This window comes from Dermochelys coriacea, chromosome 1 (genome assembly GCF_009764565.3).
Source record: "Dermochelys coriacea isolate rDerCor1 chromosome 1, rDerCor1.pri.v4, whole genome shotgun sequence".
Lineage (NCBI taxonomy): Eukaryota > Metazoa > Chordata > Testudines > Dermochelyidae > Dermochelys > Dermochelys coriacea.
Window position 1 is genome coordinate 8583842 of NC_050068.2, and position 22295 is coordinate 8606136.

General features: G+C 46.2%; 1 protein-coding gene across 1 annotated transcript in view; it reads right to left on the reverse strand.

Moving 5' to 3' along the window:
* Positions 1 to 21938, reverse strand: part of LOC119849331 (disintegrin and metalloproteinase domain-containing protein 20-like) — a 168947-nt gene extending 147009 nt beyond the window's left edge. Inside the window, exons 1-4 of the mRNA XM_043504015.1 lie at positions 21896 to 21938; positions 17622 to 17704; positions 15317 to 15381; positions 154 to 232 (exon numbers count right to left, since the gene is read on the reverse strand). Of these exons, the coding sequence (XP_043359950.1) occupies positions 154 to 232; positions 15317 to 15381; positions 17622 to 17704; positions 21896 to 21938 (270 nt within the window). The remainder of the gene's footprint in view (positions 1 to 153; positions 233 to 15316; positions 15382 to 17621; positions 17705 to 21895) is intronic.
* Between the last annotated feature and the right edge of the window lie 357 nt (positions 21939 to 22295).

Below are 22295 nucleotides of genomic sequence, written 5' to 3' on the forward strand. Positions count from 1 at the left end.
TCACTACACAGTAAAGTCCCTCAAATTATAATCCAATTGAAAATCCAGGAGTTTATTATCAAAATTTATAACCTTTATCCATCCAGTCTTTAGAGCATGGCAGTTTAATTTTACTCAGTACTGTACCCTCTAAGGTACATGTCTCATGCTTACCTGTATGTATGGATAATCTGTTATCAAGTCGCCCTTTTCACTGTAAGTAAAAACTGGGAAATTTGGGGCTATGAACATTCTGAAAAGCAAAGATTTTAAAAAATTAGAAATTCAAAAGCAGAGGACCCTGCTGAAGAAATATAGATAATGCAAGGTGGAGCTTGATATAAATATATGGTAGTCAGCTGAATTGTTTATAAATTGGTTATAATTAGCTTTGCTGTTGACAGGCAAATTAATGTTGTTTTTATAAGAATGAAGGGGGTAGTTTTTCTGTCAGCTAAACCCACAAAACTAGTTCAAGCTAGTTAAAACTGCTTTGAGAGGAAACCAGCAACTGTTGTGTGAGGTTGTATCTGAGACAAGAGGAACGCCAGCAGACACAATTATGTGCAGCTTCCACTTAGGCATAGAATACAAAAAGGGGGATTTCAGCATCAAGCTTCAGCTCAGCAGACCTGTTGGACAGCAAAGACCACCTGGATGTTGTGGTGGGTCCTTGTCCTAGTTCTAGGGCACATACAGACCATTGCTTATAGTCTTAGGGAAGCATTCTCATAGTAGGGGTTTATAGCTACTTTGAGTACAGCGTACAGGATGTACTTACTTTGGTAAGGAGCTGATCAGCCTTTCTGAAATAAAGGTACTTTTGGTGAATTGTCTACTCATAGACTAGTCTTAAACCAGATACAAAAATTCCAACAACTGCTGCTTGCAGTCTTGATGCATCTGAAGAGAAGGTTACTCACCTTGTGCAGGTTTCAGAGTAGCAGCCGTGTTAGTCTGTATTCTCAAAAAGAAAAGGAGTACTTGTGGCACCTTAGAGACTAACAAATTTATTAGAGCATAAGCTTTCGTGAGCTACAGCTCACTTCATCGGATGCATTTGGTGGAAAAAACAGAGTAGAGATTTATATACACACACACAGAGAACATGAAACAATGGGTTTATCATACACACTGTAAGGAGAGTGATCACTTAAGATAAGCCATCACCAACAGCAGGGGGGGGAAGGAGGAAAACCTTTCATGGTGACAAGCAGGTAGGCTAATTCCAGCAGTTAACAAGAATATCAGAGGAACAGTGGGGGGTGGGGTGGGAGGGAGAAATACCATGGGGAAATAGTTTTACTTTGTGTAATGACTCATCCATTCCCAGTCTCTATTCAAGCCTAAGTTAATTGTATCCAGTTTGCAAATTAATTCCAATTCAGCAGTCTCTCGTTGGAGTCTGTTTTTGAAGCTTTTTTGTTGAAGTATAGCCACTCTTAGGTCTGTGATCGAGTGACCAGAGAGATTGAAGTGTTCTCCAACTGGTTTTTGAATGTTATAATTCTTGACGTCTGATTTGTGTCCATTCATTCTTTTACGTAGAGACTGTCCAGTTTGGCCAATGTACATGGCAGAGGGGCATTGCTGGCACATGATGGCATATATCACATTGGTAGATGCGCAGGTGAAGGAGCCTCTGATAGTGTGGCTGATGTGATTAGGCCCTATGATGGTATCCCCTGAATAGATATGTGGACAGAGTTGGCAACGGGCTTTGTTGCAAGGATAGGTTCCTGGGTTAGTGGTTCTGTTGTGTGGTGTGTGGTTGCTGGTGAGTATTTGCTTCAGATTGGGGGGCTGTCTGTAAGCAAGGACTGGTCTGTCTCCCAAGATCTGAGAGAGCGATGGCTCGTCCTTCAGGATAGGTTGTAGATCCTTGATGATGCGTTGGAGGGGTTTTAGTTGGGGGCTGAAGGTGATGGCTAGTGGCGTTCTGTTGTTTTCTTTGTTGGGCCTGTCCTGTAGTAGGTGACTTCTGGGTACTCTTCTGGCTCTGTCAATCTGTTTCTTCACTTCAGCAGGTGGGTACTGTAGTTGTAGGAATGCATGATAGAGATCTTGTAGGTGTTTGTCTCTGTCTGAGGGGTTGGAGCAAATGCGGTTATATCGTAGCGCTTGGCTGTAGACAATGGATCGAGTGGTATGATCTGGATGAAAGCTAGAGGCATGTAGGTAGGAATAGCGGTCAGTAGGTTTCCGATATAGGGTGGTGTTTATATGACCATCGCTTATTAGCACCGTAGTGTCCAGGAAGTGGATCTCTTGTGTGGACTGGTCCAGGCTGAGGTTGATGGTGGGATGGAAATTGTTGAAATCATGGTGGAATTCCTCAAGAGCTTCTTTTCCATGGGTCCAGATGATGAAGATGTCATCAATGTAGCGCAAGTAGAGTAGGGGCATTAGGGAACGAGAGCTGAGGAAGCGTTGTTCTAAGTCAGCCATAAAAATGTTGGCATACTGTGGGGCCATGCGGGTACCCATCGCAGTGCCGCTGATTTGAAGGTATACATTGTCACCAAATGTGAAATAGTTATGGGTCAGGACAAAGTCACAAAGTTCTGCCACCAGGTTAGCCGTGACAGTATCGGGGATACTGTTCCTGACGGCTCGTAGTCCATCTTTGTGTGGAATGTTGGTGTAGAGGGCTTCTACATCCATAGTGGCTAGGATGGTGTTTTTAGGAAGATCACCAATGGACTGTAGTTTCCTCAGGAAATCGGTGGTGTCTCGAAGATAGCTGGGAGTGCTGGTAACGAAGGGCCTGAGGAGGGAGTCTACATAGCCAGACAATCCTGCTGTCAGGGTGCCAATGCCTGAGATGATGGGGCGTCCAGGATTTCCAGGTTTATGGATCTTGGGTAGCAGATAGAATACCCCAGGTCCTGGCTCCAGGGGTGTGTCTGTGCGGATTTGTTCTTGTGCTTTTTCAGGGAGTTTCTTGAGCAAATGCTGTAGTTTCTTTTGGTAACTCTCAGTGGGATCAGAGGGTAATGGCTTGTAGAAAGTGGTGTTGGAGAGCTGCCTAGTAGCCTCTTGTTCATACTCTGACCTATTCATGATGACGACAGCACCTCCTTTGTCAGCCTTTTTGATTATGATGTCAGAGTTGTTTCTGAGGCTGTGGATGGCACTGTGTTCTGCATGGCTGAGGTTATGGGGTAAGCGATGCTGCTTTTCCACAATTTCAGCTCGTGCACGTCGGCGGAAGCAGTCTATGTAGAAATCCAGGCTGCTGTTTCGACCTTCAGGAGGAGTCCACCTAGAATCCTTCTTTTTGTAGTGTTGGCAGGAAGGTCTCTGTGGATTAATATGTTGGTCAGAGGTGTGTTGGAAATATTCCTTGAGTCTGAGACGTCGAAAATAGGATTCTAGGTCACCACAGAACTGTATCATGTTCGTGGGGGTGGAGGGGCAAAAGGAGAGGCTAGAATCCTATTTTCGACGTCTCAGACTCAAGGAATATTTCCAACACACCTCTGACCAACATATTAATCCACAGAGACCTTCCTGCCAACACTACAAAAAGAAGGATTCTAGGTGGACTCCTCCTGAAGGTCGAAACAGCAGCCTGGATTTCTACATAGACTGCTTCCGCCGACGTGCACGAGCTGAAATTGTGGAAAAGCAGCATCGCTTACCCCATAACCTCAGCCATGCAGAACACAGTGCCATCCACAGCCTCAGAAACAACTCTGACATCATAATCAAAAAGGCTGACAAAGGAGGTGCTGTCGTCATCATGAATAGGTCAGAGTATGAACAAGAGGCTACTAGGCAGCTCTCCAACACCACTTTCTACAAGCCATTACCCTCTGATCCCACTGAGAGTTACCAAAAGAAACTACAGCATTTGCTCAAGAAACTCCCTGAAAAAGCACAAGAACAAATCCGCACAGACACACCCCTGGAGCCAGGACCTGGGGTATTCTATCTGCTACCCAAGATCCATAAACCTGGAAATCCTGGACGCCCCATCATCTCAGGCATTGGCACCCTGACAGCAGGATTGTCTGGCTATGTAGACTCCCTCCTCAGGCCCTTCGTTACCAGCACTCCCAGCTATCTTCGAGACACCACCGATTTCCTGAGGAAACTACAGTCCATTGGTGATCTTCCTAAAAACACCATCCTAGCCACTATGGATGTAGAAGCCCTCTACACCAACATTCCACACAAAGATGGACTACGAGCCGTCAGGAACAGTATCCCCGATACTGTCACGGCTAACCTGGTGGCAGAACTTTGTGACTTTGTCCTGACCCATAACTATTTCACATTTGGTGACAATGTATACCTTCAAATCAGCGGCACTGCGATGGGTACCCGCATGGCCCCACAGTATGCCAACATTTTTATGGCTGACTTAGAACAACGCTTCCTCAGCTCTCGTTCCCTAATGCCCCTACTCTACTTGCGCTACATTGATGACATCTTCATCATCTGGACCCATGGAAAAGAAGCTCTTGAGGAATTCCACCATGATTTCAACAATTTCCATCCCACCATCAACCTCAGCCTGGACCAGTCCACACAAGAGATCCACTTCCTGGACACTACGGTGCTAATAAGCGATGGTCATATAAACACCACCCTATATCGGAAACCTACTGACCGCTATTCCTACCTACATGCCTCTAGCTTTCATCCAGATCATACCACTCGATCCATTGTCTACAGCCAAGCGCTACGATATAACCGCATTTGCTCCAACCCCTCAGACAGAGACAAACACCTACAAGATCTCTATCATGCATTCCTACAACTACAGTACCCACCTGCTGAAGTGAAGAAACAGATTGACAGAGCCAGAAGAGTACCCAGAAGTCACCTACTACAGGACAGGCCCAACAAAGAAAACAACAGAACGCCACTAGCCATCACCTTCAGCCCCCAACTAAAACCCCTCCAACGCATCATCAAGGATCTACAACCTATCCTGAAGGACGAGCCATCGCTCTCTCAGATCTTGGGAGACAGACCAGTCCTTGCTTACAGACAGCCCCCCAATCTGAAGCAAATACTCACCAGCAACCACACACCACACAACAGAACCACTAACCCAGGAACCTATCCTTGCAACAAAGCCCGTTGCCAACTCTGTCCACATATCTATTCAGGGGATACCATCATAGGGCCTAATCACATCAGCCACACTATCAGAGGCTCCTTCACCTGCGCATCTACCAATGTGATATATGCCATCATGTGCCAGCAATGCCCCTCTGCCATGTACATTGGCCAAACTGGACAGTCTCTACGTAAAAGAATGAATGGACACAAATCAGACGTCAAGAATTATAACATTCAAAAACCAGTTGGAGAACACTTCAATCTCTCTGGTCACTCGATCACAGACCTAAGAGTGGCTATACTTCAACAAAAAAGCTTCAAAAACAGACTCCAACGAGAGACTGCTGAATTGGAATTAATTTGCAAACTGGATACAATTAACTTAGGCTTGAATAGAGACTGGGAATGGATGAGTCATTACACAAAGTAAAACTATTTCCCCATGGTATTTCTCCCTCCCACCCCACCCCCCACTGTTCCTCTGATATTCTTGTTAACTGCTGGAATTAGCCTACCTGCTTGTCACCATGAAAGGTTTTCCTCCTTCCCCCCCCTGCTGTTGGTGATGGCTTATCTTAAGTGATCACTCTCCTTACAGTGTGTATGATAAACCCATTGTTTCATGTTCTCTGTGTGTGTGTATATAAATCTCTACTCTGTTTTTTCCACCAAATGCATCCGATGAAGTGAGCTGTAGCTCACGAAAGTTTATCACCTTGTGCAGTAACTGAGGTTCTTCGAGATGTGTGCCCCTATGGGCGTTCCATTTCAGGTGTCAGTGCGTCCCGGTGCCATCAATCAGAGATTTATGGTAGTAGTGTCCCCGTGAGTTGCACATGCTCAGTAGGCATATCACGGTGCTGTTGGTGCCGTGTCTAGCACATGCACGACCAAGCCCTCCAGTTACTTTTCTACCGCAGAGTCCCAACTGAAAACACTGAAGTACAGGGGAGGAGGGTGGGTAGTGGAGCACCCATAGGGACACACATCTCAAAGAACCTCAGTTACTGCACAAGGTGAGTAACCACCTCTACTTCTTCGAGTTCTGTCCTTGTGGGTGCTCCACTTCAGGTGACTGTAGAGCAGTGCCCTTGAAAAGGCAGGAGGGACTTCAGGTTCATCTGAATTGTAGAGGTGAGTATGGTTAGGCCAATTAAGTCATCAGCCCTGGAGTCATGAGTGATTGCATAGTGCTCAGTAAATGTGTGGATGGAGGCCCAAATGGCCACCTTACAAATCTCTAATATTGGAACATTGTGTAGAAACGCTATCAAGGTTGAAACAGATTGTGTAGAATGTGCTCTGATGTGTGCAGGAGGGTCCATGTTCCGAATACAGTAACACTGTTGAATGCATGTGGAGATCCATTTAGACAACTCTGAGAGGATATTGCAAAGCCTTTCGAATGCTCGATAGTATAAATGAAATGTCTAAGCAATTTCTGGAAAGCTTTGGTCCTTTCAAGATAAAACACTAGTGCACACCTAATGTCCAATGTATGCAAGATGGCCTCTGTTGGAGTACTGTGAGGTTTAGAAAAGAATGTAAGAAAAATGGATTGGTTGGTTCATATGAAAGGCTGATGTTATCTTTGGTAAGAATTTTGGGTGTGCATGTAGTGTGACCTTGTCTTTGAAGAATATTGTATAGGGAGGCTCAGCCATGAGCACCACTATCTCACTCACCCATCTGGTGGAAGTAATAGCAACCAGAAAGGTCACTTTCATGGATAAATGCAGCAGGGAGCAGGTGGCCATTATTGCTGTTGATTGGTGGAGGAGTCTCTGGTTCTCTGATAAGGTTGGTACCTTCTTCTCTATGTAGGTGGGGTATAAATCCCCAGAATGCACAGAGTGGCCTGAGAGTCATTCATTGAGTGGAGCACCTCATCAGTCTTGTTTGAGAACAACTTTTCTTGATGAAATGGTAGGTCTTCTACTTTTGTTTGCAGTTCTCTAGGGATGCCCGAGGCCTGCAATCAGGATATCCGGCACATCCCTATGGCCATGGCTGTGGTTCTGGATGCTGTGTCCACAATGTCCAAAGATGTTTGGAGGGCTGTTTTGGCTATGAGTTGACCCTCATTTACAATGGCTTGAAACTGTGAATGAGCTACATTTCCGATAGTTATCATAATCTTATTTAGCTAACAAGTCCAAATAGCTGGTGATGGTGAATTGCAATATGCTCAAAGAATAAACTTTGCACCCGAACAAGTCGAGTCTCCTGTGTTTCTTATCTTGTGGTGTCGATCTAAACTGGGTTTGTTTGCTGCATTGACTAGCTGTGGTGACTACCAAGGAGTTGGGAGGCAGATGTGAGAGGAAGTCTACCCAGTTGGCAGGGACGTAATACTTCCTATCCACCCTTTTGCATGTCGGTGGAATTGAGTTTGGTATCTGCCAGATTGTCTCTGCTGGTTCCAGGATCGTATCATTGCTGGGGACAGTGATCTTGGAAGTAGATGAGGGTTGTAGGATTTGTACCAGCATGTGCTGGTTCATCTGCACTTCTTCCAACAGGATGTCCTGGCTTTGGGCGACCCGCTTAAAGAGTTCCTGGAACTGCCTGAAATCGTTCACTGAAGTAGGCGGTGGTGGCATGATCGCCTAATCTAAGGAGGAGGAAGAACTGTGTGCCAGAGATATAGCTTCCTGGTCTGTACCTGTTTCAGTGTCATCCACAACTTCCTGAGCCTTCATGGGCTGCAGGGTGGGAGACAAAGGGATAGACCTCAGTTCACCTCTAAGGGCTGTGGGTGACCTGGAGTGTGGAGTCCGGTAAGTTGCTCAGGGTTCCCAATGTGCCCATTGCATTGGGAAGGCCATTGGTGGATACAGCCATGGTGGTCCGCAACATGCACCATGGTTGAGCCTTCTGGTTATGATAGTAGCTTGGCCCCATATGGCTCCAGGGTGATCGTCGTTCTTTCAGTGATGAATGATGCGGCGAGAAGGTGCATGGTTCCTGCATCTCATCATCGTCTTCACTTGACAAATGTACTGCTTCATAAGAAATGCGGGGATCTCCTCCATAGCCCACAAGCAAAGCTGTCCCTAGGGTACGGTGAATCAGGGCGACTGCCCCAGGCCCCACGCTCTAGGGGGCCCCAGGCTTCGTGAGGAGGCAAGAGGCCAGTGGGTTAGCAGGGTGAGGAGCTGAATAAGGGGGTAAACGGTAGGCAGGCAGGTGGGTGGGGGGGTGAGGAGGAGCCCCCTTACCAACCTCCCTCCCAGCGCCTCCCGCCTGCCATGGATCAGCTGTTTTGCGGCATCTGGAGGCGCTGGGGGGGAGGGGAGAGGACCGAGGGCTTGGTGCGCTCAGGGAAGAGGTTGGAACTAGGCAGGGAAGAGGCAGGGTGGGAAGAGGCACAGCAGGGGTGGGAAGAGGCATAGCGGGGCTGGAGTGGGGCTGGGAAGAGGTGGAGTGGAGGCGGGGCTAGGGCAGAGCTTGGGGAAGCACCCCCTGGCAGATAGAAACTTGGCGCCTATGTCCCGGGCCCTGCACGCTCCCTAGGGGAGCCCTCGGTATCAAGTGATAGGGACTGCGGTGCCGATGATACAATCAAATCTCTCAGTCACAGCAGAGACTGTGGCTGTTCTGACGTTGTTACCGTTGGTGTCGAGGGCGGCCCTCTCATCGGTGCCAACAGATGCTTCAGTGATTTGGTTGGTGCGGTCAATGTCAGCTTTGTTTTCTCCACCACTGCCGACTACGCTGTCGGTGCCAGGAGTGGAGGCATGGTGCCTCAGGAGACACTCAGTACCGAGTCCCTTACAGGTTAACTCAGTGCCATGGAGGAGGCATGTCTTCGTCTGTGCCTTGACTCTGTCTCATTCACTTGGGACTCAGTGGTGCTGGAGGTACCTGGAGCATCATAGGTACTCACCCAAGCATATGTCGGCATCGGGGTAGCAACCTTCCATTGTTTCTGCGGTGCTCTCAGCACAGATGTCTGTGCTCTCTTCCTTGATCTTTTGGAGGTTACATCTCCTGCCCCTATTGGAGCAATGCCCAGAGAGGCAGTCTGCGAGTCTGTTTCAGGTTGGAGAGATTTCTCCTTCAGAATCATTTTTAGCTTGAGATCCCAATCACGCTGGACTCTAGCTTTTAGATTGCTACAGTGGGCGCATTTTTGTGGGATATGCACCTCGCCGAGACATCGTATGCACAAGAAGTGCCCGTTCAAAACGGGCATTGCTTCGTGGCAGGAGAAGCATCGCTTGGGGAGCCAGGCATATTAATGGTTAACTGCTCCCGATGTGGGAAGGGTAACTACAGAAAATAAACTTTTTTTGTAATAAAACAAACTCTAAAACTAAACTATAATTTTCTATATGATTTTGATTGTGGACCATGCTTGCAATTAAATTTGCATCTTAGCAAACAGATTAACATACAGATGTGAGCTACTTTGTATAATGCTAAGTGAGCTCAACAGAAATCTGTCAAAATGTACATTGCCATCTGAGGATCGGATATATCTGGAGGAATCAGCTTTGCTAGATCATTCATTGCTCTGGGTAAATGTGTGCAGTATATTTCCCCCCCCCCCCAAAGTTTGTCATGCCCCCACCCCCCATGAATACATTCAGCCCCCCTCCAAATGGCCACCCCACAGTTTGAGAACCTCTGGTCTAAACAAGAAGTCCCACTGATATAACTCAAAGATTGTGTTAAGATTTCTTGGTAAATGAGAAGTGTGGAACCAGAATAAACTAAAATTGGTGCATCAGAAATAAGGTCTAATAAATTAGTGGACAAAATAATGAGGGGATGGGCTATTCCACCGATCCTTCTTTATCAGCGTTCTTAAAAGAAGAAACTGGACAGGGGGGAACTATTGTGCCAATGGCTGACTGAAAGTTGAGAGAAGGGAAAGGAGTGAAATTCACCATCATGGCTGCCAAACCGACTGTCCCCTGAGACCGTTGGCCTTCTTTCTTTTAATCCCAAGAGATGTCCTGACCAGAATGAACCAGATACAGGGATCCAGATGACATCACCTTCTCCATTGGCTCCAACTAAATCCTAAACCCCGTCTGGGTAGTGAGATTTTGTCTCTCTCTCCCACGGCCATATATATTCTTTTCCTTCCCCACCTTCTTTCTTTTCTGTCTTATACATCCCCCTTTTTCTTCTGTTTAATAAGAGTATGGATTAGCTGTCCAAAACTGTATATTCTGCAACACTGTTGTACGCTTGTGACCAGAAGCGCAGCTAAATTCAATGCTCCTAAACAGCTCAGTGCTGTTACAAGTTTTCTCGATCTCACAGTGGCTGCTAAGACCCTGTGCTATGTCTGATTTTTTCCAGCAGAGAGTTTGCAAATGAGAGTCAACAACAGAGACAGAAGCTTCATTTTTCATCTTTGCTGATTTTTTATTTCCCCTTTTGTGTGTTTGAGTCTTGTTTTCTAGGAAATGGGATCGGACATCAACAACAAAAACAATAACAGCTCCAACACATATTCTCTTTCCAAAAAAATTACAGTCCTTACTATTTAAGAAACTGTCAAACAGAGCTTCCCCCCACTTCTAAAGGCTCTTTACAGCTAAAAGGAATGAGGTGTAGCCAGAGTTAAAAGATATAGAATTCAAATATTAGGCCTTAGGATAAGTTAGCACAGGTAACTTAACAATGAACCTACTGAGCTTGTGTCTAGGTTCGTGATATGCTGATGTTTTGAAAATAATTGCTGAGTTTGGATAATAATGTCTATGAAAGATCAGTAGATGCCACAAGATGACAGTTGGAAGCCTGGATGAAATGTTAGACACTTCCTTGGGGTAACCACGTATTAGTATGGTCATAAGGTTACATAAATGCTAACAAGTACAAGGGGAAGTAATGAGTTAATCTATGAAAAACGTGGTACCCCAAAAGTAATGCAGTGTGGAAGTTAAAATAAAGAAAAGGAGTTAAAACCTTCATAAAATATGTATAAACCCCAGTGGGCGTCAGCATAACACATAATAAAAGCTGTATCCCGGCTTGTGTGCCTTGGAGGAGGATTCCAGGATAACAGCTACTGGTGATGATGATGGTGAGGATGATTAGGATTCTAGGTCACCACAGAACTGTATCATGTTCGTGGGGGTGGAGAGGCAAAAGGAGAGGCCCTGAGATAGGACAGATTCTTCTGCTGGGTTAAGAGTATAGTTGGACAGTTCTTTGGTGACCTAGAATCCTATTTTTGACGTCTCCGACTCAAGGAATATTTCCAACACACCTCTGACCAACATATTAACCCACAGAGACCTTCCTACCAACACTACAAAAAGAAGGATTCTGGGTGGACTCCTCCTGAAGGTCGAAACAACAGACTGGACTTCTACATAGAGTGCTTCCGCCGACATGCGCGAGCTGAAATTGTGGACAAGCAGCATCACTTGCCCCATAACCTCAGCCTTGCAGAACACAATGCCATCCACAGCCTCAGAAACAACTCTGACATCATAATCAAAAAGGCTGACAAAGGAGGTGCTGTCGTCATCATGAATAGGTCGGAGTATGAACAAGAGGCTACTAAGCAGCTCTCCAACACCACTTTCTACAAGCCATTACCCTCTGATCCCACTGAGAGTTACCAAAAGAAACTACAGCATTTGCTCAAGAAACTCCCTGAAAAAGCACAAGAACAAATCTGCACAGACACACCCCTAGAACCTCACCTGGGGTATTCTATCTGCTACCCAAGATCCATAAACCTGGAAATCCTGGACGCCCCATCATCTCAGGCATTGGCACCCTGACAGCAGGATTGTCTGGCTATGTAGACTCCCTCCTCAGGCCCTACGTTACCAGCACTCCCAGCTATCTTTGATACACCACTGACTTCCTGAGGAAACTACAATCCATTGGTGATCTTCCTAAAAACACCATCCTAGCCACTATGGATATAGAAGCCCTCTACACCAACATTCCACACAAAGATGGACTACAAGCCGTCATGGACTACAAGCCGTCAGGAACAGTATCCCCGATAATGTCATGGCTAACCTGGTGACTGAACTTTGTGACTTTGTCCTCACCCATAACTATTTCACATGTGGGGACAATGTATACCTTCAAATCAGTGGCACTGCGATGGGTACCCGCATGGCCCCACAGTATGCCAACATTTTATGGCTGACTTAGAACAACGCTTCCTCAGCTCTCGTCCCCTAATGCCCCTACTCTACTTGCACTACATTGATGACATCTTCATCATCTGGACCCATGGAAAAGAAGCCCTGGAGGAATTCCACCATGATTTCAACAATTTCCATCCCACCATCAACCTCAGCCTGGACCAGTCCACACAAGAGATCCACTTCCTGGACACTACGGTGCTAATAAGCGATGGTCACATAAACACCACCCTATATCGGAAACCTACTGACTGCTATTCCTACCTACATGCCTCTAGCTTTCATCCAGATCATACACACGATCCATTGTCTACAGCCAAGCTCTACAATATGACCGCATTTGCTCCTACCTCTCAGACAGAGACAAACACCTACAAGATCTCTATCATGCATTCCTACAACTACAATACCCACCTGCTGAAGTGAAGAAACAGATTGACAGAGCCAGAGGAGTACCCAGAAGTCACCTACTACAGGACAGGCCCAACAAAGAAAATAACAGAACGCCACTAGCCATCACCTTCAGCCCCCAACTAAAACCTCTCCAACGCGTCATCAAGGATCTACAACCTATCCTGAAGGATGACCCATCACTCTCACAGATCTTGGGAGACAGGCCAGTCCTTGCTTACGGACAGCCCCCCAGTCTGAAGCAAATACTCACCAGCAACCACACACCACACAACAGAACCACTAACCCAGGAACCTATCCTTGCAACAAAGCCCGTTGCCAACTCTGTCCACATATCTATTCAGGGGACACAATCATAGGGCCTAATCACATCAACCACACTATCAGGGGCTCATTCACCTGCGCATCTACCAATGTGATATATGCCATCATGTGCCAGCAATGCCCCTCTGCCATGTACATTGGTAAAACTGGACAGTCTCTACGTAAAAGAATGAATGGACACAAATCAGACGTCAAGAATTATTACATTCAAAAACCAATTGGAGAACAATCTCTCTGGTCACTCGATTACAGACCTAAGGGTGGCTATTCTTCAACAAAAAACTTCAAAAACAGACTCCAACGAGAGACTGCGGAATTGGAATTAATTTGCAAAGTGGATACAATTAACTTAGGCTTGAATAGAGACTGGGAATGGATGAGTCATTACACAAAGTAAAACTATTTCCCCATGTTATTTCTCCCCCCCACCCCACCCCCCACTGTTCCTCAGATGTTCTTGTTAACTGCTGGAAATAGCCTACCTTGCTTGTCACCATGAAAGGTTTTCCTCCCTCCCCCGCTGCTGCTGGTGATGGCTCATCTTAAGTGATCACTCTCCTTACAGTGTGTATGATAAAACCCATTGTTTCATGTTCTCTGTGTGTGTATATAAATCTCCCCTCTGTATTTTCCACCAAATACATCTCATGAAGTGAGCTGTAGCTCACGAAAGCTTATGCTCAAATAAATTTGTTAGTCTAAGGTGCCACAAGTACTACTTTTCTTTTTATAAAAGGAGTGTATTGTATTACATGAAGAGCACTATGTAGTCTCTGTTGTGCACCCTGGGGTCCCCCTTTTATTGATAACCTCTCTATTGTAATTGATCTTGGGGGCTGAGCTCACAGATCAAAGTAGGTGTAAATACTCACCTTGGGGTTCAGTAATTGGTTACAGTAACCTATAACTATAGATAAGGCTACAAAGAGATGTTGTTATAATTAAAGCCTTACTTAATACTTAATATTTCAAATGATTTAACTGTTCTTCCTTCTTTGGCTGTATCTTTATTAAAAATGTTAAACAGCTTTTTATTGGCCTTTGTGCTATGGTAGTAAGCAGGCTGAAGTTTCTATATACCAAACCCAAAACCTTGTTTAACACTGCACAGTGACAGGAACGTGGTGACACCTTTTAATTTTGGGGGCCCATATATTCCATCAAAAATAATACAACAGGGGTTTTCAAAGCAGATGATGGGTTTCAAAGCAGATGACGCCCTACTCTGTCCTTGCACGGGAAAGGGGCCTGATAAGAGGAGGAACCTGAGGAGCTATATCCTAATGCTTGTAATTAGAAAAGCTTGGAGCTGAGTGTATCTGTTCTTTCATGCCCAGGGTTTAAATGCCCAGCAAAAAGACCACTACTCCAAAGAATGAACATCCTTGATGCATATCAGACAGAAAGTACATACCTCCAACTCTGGCAAGACAGAGGGGCATGAAATGATATATCATGCTCTTTAAACCAGGTCTCTTTTCTTGGATCTTCAGGGTCTCATCAGTAGAGCCCTGTGCGGATAGAAAATTTATATCCGCGGATGCAGACACCCAGGGATATAAAGCGGATATCCGTAGAGCTGCAGGGCACTAGTGACAACGAACGAGACCAGGAGGACCATGGCCAGCAACCGGGCCAGGAACTGCAGAAGTGAAAGCAGCAGCATGTCGGACCGCCACTTGCAGGAGCCAGCACCCAGCCCAGGCAGTTCCTGCGGCATGGCTGTGCTGATCCAAGCCCTGCCCTCTTGGGTGGGCACCAGGCTCAACGGCAGCTGTCCCTGGTCACATTAGTGTGTGCAAGTAGCTCGCATGCTCCCGGACATTGGCTCTGGGAGGGACAGTTCATGCAATCTCCATGGACACCTCTTTTTAAGAAGATGCCAAAGCTCAGCAGGACACGGAGGCACAAATATTATTGGTACTGATATGCAGAGACCACTTCCAAGAAGTGCCTCCTGTTCTGAGTCCTCATATAGCTAATTTATATTGCCCAGTGTAACTCAAACCTTTCTGAACTATCCTTCCATGGCATAAGGTTACATGGGTGTAGAGTTTCTCGTGGATTGGTTTTCTTTTGGCAACCTTAGAAAGCATGTAAAAATCAAGTTTATAATGGACAGGTAGCTTTAACTTTAAAGTATGGAGACACTTGTCCCTCCCTAATTATTACTGCTCTAACTAATGCCTCCTATAAAAGCAGTTTTCCTTGCATCCCATAGTCTACTTTTTTTTTTACCAGTTGTTATTTTGCGATATCTAGACTGACAGCTTCTGGGGCCAGGAGCTTTTGTCTTCATATTTAATTGTAAAGCCCCATGTACAGCTATTTCTCTTAAAAAAAAAAAAAAAACCAAAGATGATGAAAGGTTTGGAAGAAAACACTCACTCACTTCTTCTGTAGTAGGTGAACAATATGGAGCTTTCCTTCTACTTTAATTAGATAAGACACCTTCTCCTAGAGCATTCAAATAAAAAGTATAATTCAGTAGTATTCTAAAACTCTGACTAATCAATCCCTATACTGTATCCCATTTTATAAAAATTGTATTCATACATTTCCTCAGATTGTGTTCAGAGATTTTTTTCTCCTTTTATTTAAGGCTTCGTTACAGTAGTAAAGTTTGCTAAATATTTCCCAAAGTTGCCAATAATGGTCCAGCTGGATCACCATGAACAGTATTAGGATCCACAATATAAACCAGCCTCCCATGGTCCCAAAAGTATTTAACACCATATCATTGAAACCTGCTCAGAACAAGTCCAGTCCACAGTGTGAAAAATGACTGTGGCCTGGGAGTGCTGTTTACATTAGGCTTCCCAGTATTGCTAAAATTGGTGTACCTCAATCAGTGTCAGCAAAAATGGGAAATATTTAGAAAATGCCCCTAGCATAGACAGAGCCTAACTGTTGACACTAAACACCATTGCCACAGCACTATTATGCAGTCTCAAATTGAGGCCGAATAACAATTTTGGAATAATGGGTACAATCAAATCGAATAGAATATGATACTCTTGCTGTCTTAATTTGGCAGCAGCCTCATCTTTACGGCTGCTCAGAACTGCACATTGCTTTGTAGGACAACACCTTTTCAGTGGATATTGTGATTTATTCTTGCATAGCATGCGTGCTCCACAAAAAAAAAAAAAGTGTCTCAACCTCATAAATAGTATATGAAGTTTAGAGCATGAATCCCACACATGCCAGTCCATTCTCAGGACTGGCTGTCAGGGAAAGCTGATTTTCAGAAAGAAAACACTACACTTCCTTATGGTGTTCCATGATACAGGCATATTTTAGATTTTGTCTTTAAAAATCTGGCCCTTAGCCCAAAGTCTTTTGAAAGGTATTTAGGTTCCCATCTAAATATTTTGGCACTCAAATGCTTTCAAATCTCTGGCCCTATGACGTCTTAATAACAGACTAAGGGCTATACTGTGGCATTTAGTCACAGCATAAAGCTACAATTCCAGGTCGAAAATTAGGATGGAGTTGTGCATCAGGAGTCAAACATGGACACAGAAGGTTGCAATTCAGTTTACAGTACTCAGTTCATTTTTGGCTTTTTTGTCTGTTTTACTTTACAGAGAGAGGTTTCAGAGTAGCAGCCGTGTTAGTCTGTATTCGCAAAAAGAAAAGGAGTACTTGTGGCACCTTAGAGACTAACAAATTTATTAGAGCATAAGCTTTCGTGAGCTACAGCTCACTTCATCGGATCCATGCTGTAGCTCACGAAAGCTTATGCTCTAATAAATTTGTTAGTCTCTAAGGTGCCACAAGTACTCCTTTTCTTTTTACAGAGAGAACGTTTCACTCAGTACTTACCTCAGTTTGGTTAAGATTTGGGTCATAAAACTTGCATTCTTCTAGATTCTTATTATACCATTTGGTGCTCAGAAAAGTCTTGTAGAATATTTCCAGTAGGAAAATATATATTAAGAATCCCTAAACTATGACAAAATAGGTCAAATTCTATACCTCATGTGCCAAGCAAAATTCCGTACCAAGAGGACTTTGGATAGACATCATGAACTTCCAATCCTAGTACTCCAGGAGGAGTTCAAGACAGACTATCAATAAAATCAGAATGCCAGAACTATTTCTCAGGGATTTTATACCAGCCCAGACAAATGGGTTATTTCCCCCTCAGAGAAATTACAGACAAGAATAGCCTTATGATGGCATGACTATTCTTTAAAATTGGGCTTTCCCAGCTCACAGAGGTACTTTCCTACTTTACAGGAGTGTTGTGAGGCTAAATATTTTAAACATTGTTTGGTGCTTATATCCCTTGTTAATGGGAGCCATATCAGTACCTTCTGAATTCCTTAGCTCCTTGCAATGAATAATATATATATATATATATATATATATATATATATATAATGTTTTACTTCCTGTAATATGATAAATGTTATTAATGAACAGTGAGTTCCACTCATAAAAATGTCAAGTGCAGTTACACAAGTAAGCAGAGACTATATTAAGGATTATCAACCCTTGTGCTTCAGAAGAGAACCAAACCACTAATTGCTCAGGATTAGGAAGAAACTTTCTGTCCTACATACTTTATTTTAGAAGTGGTTACACCTTCCGCTGAAGCATCACGTACTGGTAGTTAACAAAGACTGGACTCAGGGATCATTCGTCTGAGTCAACATAGCAATTCCAATTTTCTTAGAAAGTAGTACTACCTTGGTATCTATGCCATCTCTTGGTTCCAGCTTTCTTGGTGTTATTACTTCAGAATAAGAGAATTTTAAAGTCTCAGAAAAGCCTAGAAAGAGAAATAGTTTCAAATAAGTTAAATAGAATATAAGTTGCAGTTACTTGGATACGTGCTTCTGGATTCTGACATTGCAAATGATTTTATACAGAAGTCACTCTGTACAATGTGTGAAGGAGGAACAATTCCAGGGATGAACTCTGTGTCTCAGTTCAATAATGTTTGTAAATCATTTGATAAGCTTAGACACAGAGAGAACACAGTAGCATTACTACTCCTTTGGTTCTCTTTCCCAACCCGAACCCAAGCCAATTTCTCCATTAGGCCCCTTTTCTGACCAACCCCCATCAATAGGCTGTATTGGATGTATTCCCCCATCAATAAGCTCTCTCTTCCAAGCAAACACTTACCCCCTCTACCAGACTACACCCTCCCTGGTCCATCTTACCCCATCACATCCAGCTTAATTCTTCTAATACACCCCATATTAAGCCCTGCTCCTCTATCCATTCTCTGAAAGAAAAGGAGTACTTGTGGCACCTTAGAGACTAACAAATTTATTTGAGAATAAGCTTTCGTATTTTATTTGAGCATAAGCTACAGCTCACTTCATCGGATGCATTTGGTGGAAAATACAGTGGGGAGATTTATATACACACACAGAGAACATGAAACAATGAGTTTTATCATACACACTGTAAGGAGAGTGATCACTTAAGATGAGCCATCACCAGCAGCGAGGGGGGAAAGGAGGAAAACCTTTCATGGTGACAAGCAAGGTAGGCTATTTCCAGCAGTTAACAAGAACATCTGAGGAACAGTGGGGGGTGGGGGGGGGAGAAATAACATGGGGAAATAGTTTTACTTTGTGTAATGACTCATCCGTTCCCAGTCTCTATTCAAGCCTAAGTTAATTGTATCCAGTTTGCAAATTAATTCCCATTCAGCAGTCTCTCATTGGAGTCTGTTTTTGAAGTTTTTTTTGTTGAAGGATAGCCACTCTCAGGTCTGTAATCGTGTGACTGGAGAGACTGAAGTGTTCTCCGACTGGTTTTTGAATGTTATAATTCTTGACGTCTGATTTGTGTCCATTCATTCTTTTACATAGAGACTGTCCAGTTTGACCAATGTATATGGCAGAAGGGCATTGCTGGCACATGATGGCATATATCTCATTGGTAAATGCGCAGGTGAACGAGCCTCCGATAGTGTGGCTGATGTGATTAGGCCCTATGATGGTGTCCCCTGAATAGATATGTGGACAGAGTTGGCAACAGGCTTTGTTGCAAGGATAGGTTCCTGGGTTAGTGGTTCTGTTGTGTGGTTGCTGGTGAGTATTTGCTTCAGGTTGGGGGGCTGTCTGTAAGCAAGGACTGGCCTGTCTCCCAAGATCTGTGAGAGTGATGGGTCGTCCTTCAGGATAGGTTGTAGATCCTTGATGATGCGTTGGAGAGGTTTTAGTTGGGGGATACAATTAACTTAGGCTTGAATAGAGACTGTAGCTCACGAAAGCTTATGCTCTAATAAATTTGTTAGTCTCTAAGGTGCCACAAGTACTCCTTTTCTTTTTGCGAATACAGACTAACACGGCTGCTATTCTGAAACCTATCCGTTCTCTGCATCACACAACCCTCAACCATGGCAAGCCCCATATCCCCCCTGCTGCACTGTACTCTTCAATAAGCCATATTCTCTGTCCCTGCAATCACAGTGAACACCACTTCATCACCTACTATTGCAAACCACATTCAGTATGCCACACTCCCCAGTCCCTGTTCCATCCACTGCAAACCTCTCCTCGGAAGAACGTTTACCACCATTACACAGCGTCAAAATACCCCCTTATTCAGCCATATCCCCCATCCATATTCTGTGCCCTCCAACTATACCCGCATCAATTAGACCTCTCTTTTGTCAGGGACTCCAAAACTCTACTAGCCAAGACCCATTTCCTTCTTCTTGTTTCATTCCTCATAAATACTTCTTCTAGGGCTATGCCCTGTTCCATTGTCACAAACCCTTTCCTGCTGCACCACTCCCACATCATCTTCATCAGGCTGCACTCCTCTCCTCTCTTCACCATCTGCCCAAGCTTTCATCAGCTGACTCGGGTCCCTGTTCCACTGCCCAAACTGCTCCCACATCCATGAGTGAAAGTAACTTAAAGGACTCCGGTACTCCAGAGTCCTGAGCGGGGGGGGGGGTTGGTCTCAAGCAGAAGAGGCGGGACCTTTAAATAGCTGAGCCCTTTAAATCAAGATTTAAAGGCCCTGGAGCTCCGGCTGCAGCTGGGAGCCCCGGGGCGATTTAAAGGGCCTGGGGCTCTGGCCGCCGCTACCACAGTGTAGCTTTAAATCACCACCGGAGCCCTGCCGCCGCTACCCCAGGGCTCTGGCAGCAGGGCTCGGGAGGCAATTTAAAGGGTCCGGGGCTCCGGCCGCTGCAGGGAGCCCTGGGCCCTTTAAATCACCAGCCTGGGGAAGCCAGTCCGGTCCAGCAAGGCATACTGGCTCTTGCTGGTATGCCGGACTGTACCGGCTTACTTTCACCTCTGCCCACATCAAAGCCCTCCTTAATGAGTTCCACTACCTACTCTGTCCCCAGTTAAACAAGACTCTTTCTTCTTTTTTCTCCAACCCCGCCACCCCAGGTTCTCCCCAGTCTGCAGGCCCTGCTTCAAAAATTTGCCTCTCCCAGGAACTCTCACTCCACCTGCTGGCCCTACACAGACCCCCCCATCTGTGAGCACTTTTGTTTTAATCTTGGCAGGCCCCACTATCCCCCTCCCTGTGCCAGTACATCTGGGCCCCCTGACCAGGATCTATTCCACACTATTCAGTGCCCCTCAAAGCCTCATTGGCAGGTCCTGCTCCATGTCTCCCTGCAGTCCCCCCAACATCCCCTTTCAGCAAGCTGTACTCCTTCCTCCTTCCTGTGTACCGCAAACCACCCCTCAGAGGAACTCACTTTTCCCTCACTGTTCCATACCCCAGATAAAGCCTTCAGCAAACCCCACATCCCCTCCCTAGTCTTTCCTCCCAAATTCACCTCGTAAAGTCTCACTCTGTGCCCCTGATTCAATCCCCTACAAACTGCGCCTCAGCTGGCACTGCTCCCCATTCACAACAGCTCCTGAAAACCTCCCCTCCAGGCTCAGATACCCTGAACCTCAGTTGGACTGCTCCCAAACATCCTTAGCATGCCTATTGCCCTCACACCACCACACATTGGCTCCCCACCAGAACACGAACCCTCTGTTCAAGCACCCATTGAGCCTTCTGTGGGTCCTGCCCTCCCCGCCAGATTACCTCTGACCATAGCAATGACACCAAACTCCCTACTCCACACCTCTCCCCTGCTCCCCACCCTGTTCTGCCCCTGCCCCCACAAAATTCCTTCTCTTCCCTCCAAAAAAGTCAGTGAGCCTGATTCCTCATTCTCTGCGGTGCCTCCATTTGAATCCCACCTGGAAGGCCCCTCCCCTGTCTCTCCTCCAGCCTCAATGAATTGGCCCTTTTACCCTTCCCCATGTAACACCGCGGTATCACTCCCCACTCCCTTGAGAAGCACCACTTCCTCCTCCCCATTAATCTGAGCTGAGTGAGGGCAGGAGCCTGCGAGGCTGTCCCCGCAATCCCCAGGAAGCAGCCCCAGCAGTTCCTCACACACATCAGCCGCTTCTCACCCAGCCCCCTCCCTGCTACAGCACTTGCCCCTTTCCAGCTGGTGTTCAGGACCACCCTGCGCCAGGATCCAAACACCTCACAGCCCTTTACCCCTGGCTCTAATCCCCCCGTTCCTTGAACCTCCCTTGGTCATCCATGCTCTCTTTCCCCCTGCCCCAAAAAGAGTCCCTTTGCCCCCCTTCCTGGTTTGCCTCTACGAACCCTCAGGCCCACAGCCCCTTTCTGCCTCACGCCTGGTTCCAGGCCCTGACCTGCTCTCAGCAGATCCTGAATCTTCCCTCTGTGGGCCCTGCTCTAGATTCACAAATCCTCTACCCCCTTTATATATTCCCCAGTGCTCCCTGCTGTCCCCAAGACCCCCATATTCCCCCTCCCCCAAGCCCTGTTCACTGCATTGTGCCCCAGTCCTGCTCCTCCTCCTGTTCTGGCCCTGTTTTCCCTCACAACCCTGCTCTGACTCCTGGCTCCCCCTTCCCTGCATGGCCTCCACCTTGCAAGCATGACCCCAAATATCTACCCGCTCTGGCATCTCCACCAGACTCCCTGCCCCCCTCACCTGTGCTGAGGAGCAGGAGCAGGGCCCAGACCTGCAGCCCCATCCCGCGGCTCGGCACAGACACCGGCCAACCACGGGCAGCAAAAGCAGAGACAGCGTCTCCCGCCCCCTCTGCTCAACTGCCCTAGTGCCCCCTCCTCTCCCCTCCCCCCGCCTCAGGCCCAGCCCCCACCCCCTCTGCTCCAACTGCCTCAGAGCCAGCCCCGCCCCCTCCTCTCCCCTCCCCTCCCCTCCCCCTGCCTCAGGCCCAGCCCCCACCCCCTCTGCTCCAACAGCCTCAGAGCCAGCCCCGCCCCCTCCTCTCCCCTCCCCTCCCCTCCCCCTGCCTCAGGCCCAGCCCCCACCCCCTCTGCTCCAACAGCCTCAGAGCCAGCCCCGCCCCCTCCTCTCCCCTCCCCTC